The 2,169-nt window shown below is 59.4% G+C and overlaps 1 protein-coding gene across 1 annotated transcript in view; it reads left to right on the top strand.

The window, feature by feature from the left end:
- Nucleotides 1-2,169, top strand: part of KCNN1 (potassium channel, calcium activated intermediate/small conductance subfamily N alpha, member 1) — a 20,529-nt gene that overhangs the window by 14,275 nt on the left and 4,085 nt on the right. Inside the window, exons 7-8 of the mRNA XM_012654130.1 lie at nt 1,573-1,581; nt 1,913-1,982. Coding sequence (XP_012509584.1) covers nt 1,573-1,581; nt 1,913-1,982 — 79 coding nt within the window. The remainder of the gene's footprint in view (nt 1-1,572; nt 1,582-1,912; nt 1,983-2,169) is intronic.

Here is a 2,169-nt window from a genome sequence, read left to right as displayed (position 1 = left end):
TTTTAAAAATAGCCTTATTGGAGTATAATTGACATACAGTCAACGGCACCTATTTGGAGTGTGCGGTTTGGTCTGTTTGAATACACATGTACACCCATGAAACCATTGCCACAGTCAGGGTGACGGACAGATCCATCACCCGCAAATGTGTCCTTGTGCCTCTCACCGTCCTTGTCTTTTAAATACAGAGTTTAGTTCGTTTACATTTATTGTGTTTGCTGCTGGATTGGATTGATTTCTAATGATAACAGCCCCTGGTTCACAGCACTATAGAGAGGTTTAAATGGGACACTGTGTGGAAGCGCATGGCCCCTGCACAGCCCCCGGCGCAGAGCGAGCGCTCGGTCACCCATGGCAACCCCAACTCCTACATCTTGCCTCTGGTTCCACCACCACCTAAAAATCAGGAAGAGGGACTGGTATCTCACTTGTCTGACTTCGCTATGCCCAAGCATTAGCCCTATCACCTCACAAAGCCCTGAGGTCTTTGAGGTCTTGATCTTTCCAGAGTTGTTGACTGACCACTGACCCCAGTCTGATCTCTGCTACCTCTAACTGTGGGGCCTACACACGTGACCGCACTGCTCTGAGCTTCACTTTCTCATCTACAAAGTGGGGACAATGTGGATCGAATATGATGGGGTGACCTGGGCCCTCACTCGCACCTGCTACACTGTTTTCTAGAAATGGGAACTGGCATTGTTGTTCATGGCCATTCCACAGGTATTCCCTGCACCAACCAGTGTGCCAGGCACAGGGGACACGGACGTGGCCTCGCCCTGGACCTTGCCCCAAGGGATGGTCCTGAAGTTTGTTTGGGGGAAGAGGGAGGGTAGGGATTGAGATGAACGGGATCTGGAGGGAAGGCACCTGCTCTGTAACTTATCTGTGTCCCTTTGTCCCAGGGCCGAACTGTCTCACTCACCCTTAAGTCTTCCTACACCACCACCCAAAAAAGTGGCCCTGTAAGAATTTCACTAGGACCTGAAGGTGGCTGGGACTGGGCAGGCATACCAAGGAGCAGCCACGGCCTGGGCAAAGGTGGGGAGGGGGGGACGGGCATGGTGCCAGGGAGGCTGGAGGCCCTATCCGCCAGCACAAGGGAGCCACAGCATATTCTGGAGCAGGCGTGTTCCCCCGTGGGCAGCTGTCCAGAGACCAAGAGTGCTGAGGCCAAGTATCAGGTGTGGGTTCAAATCCTGCCAGGGTGCTGATGGGCAGTGGCTCTGCCCCTCTGGGCCTCAGTTGTCCCCCTGGGAGATGGCATGGGCATAGTTTTCTGAACAAAACGCCACCTTGGGGGCCCGGTGTCTGGCCTGGGCTTGGCTGGCACACAGTGGGGCCTGGCCAGGGCTGTGTGGACACTGCTGGAGGAGGGGGCAGGGGACAGACGCGTCCCCAAGGGGCTGGGCCCCTCCACGGAGCAAGAGCAGCCCCTCGGCGACCTGGGGCGCCCAGCTCGGCCCTGGGGTGATGCCGTCGGCGGTGGGCAGGGGTGGGCACGTGCCGCCCAGCTGCGCTGAGATTAAAATTGCCTTGTGATTTTTTTCCTGCTCCGCTGGGTCCTGCCAGGGCTCAGAAGTAAGTCTCCTCCTGCGGGGATTGGTGGGGCTGGGAGCTCGAGGGTGCATGGTGATCACAGGGCAGGGGGCACTCAGGGCGTGCCCTGCCCAGCCTGAGAGGCAGGCGGGCTCGCACCTGCCCCGGGGTCGCTGGGGGCTCCTGGGTGGGCTCTGAGTCTGGCCAGCCGTGCGGACGTGACCAGTGTGGGCGGTGGCCGGGAAGGAATGGCCCACAGCGAGCCTGAGCCTCAGTGCATGTCCCGCGAGGTGACCCCGGCTGGGTGCATGAGGGACCCCCGCCCCTGCTGTGGCCTCCACCTGACTCCCTCCACCTGCCCCTGTGTCCCCAGGCTCCGGAGCGTGAAGATCGAGCAGGGGAAGCTGAACGACCAGGCCAACACAATCACCGACCTGGCCAAGGTGAGCTGTGTGGGGCAGGCAGGGCAGGTGGGGCCCCGGGGGGACGGGGACGGGGCCCAGCTCCTGCTGGGGGAGGGAACAAGGGTCCACCGTGGCCAGAGGCCTCGATTGTGAGGGAAACACTAGAAATCTACATCTGCGTATAAAAATTTGGGTGGGCTGGGCGCGGTGGCTCACGCCTGTAATC

The sequence above is a fragment of the Propithecus coquereli genome, unplaced genomic scaffold, assembly GCF_000956105.1.
Source record: "Propithecus coquereli isolate 6110/MARCELLA unplaced genomic scaffold, Pcoq_1.0 Scaffold438, whole genome shotgun sequence".
Taxonomy (NCBI): domain Eukaryota; kingdom Metazoa; phylum Chordata; class Mammalia; order Primates; family Indriidae; genus Propithecus; species Propithecus coquereli.
Note: the sequence above shows the minus strand (reverse complement) of the source record. Positions and strands in the feature narration are given on the sequence as shown.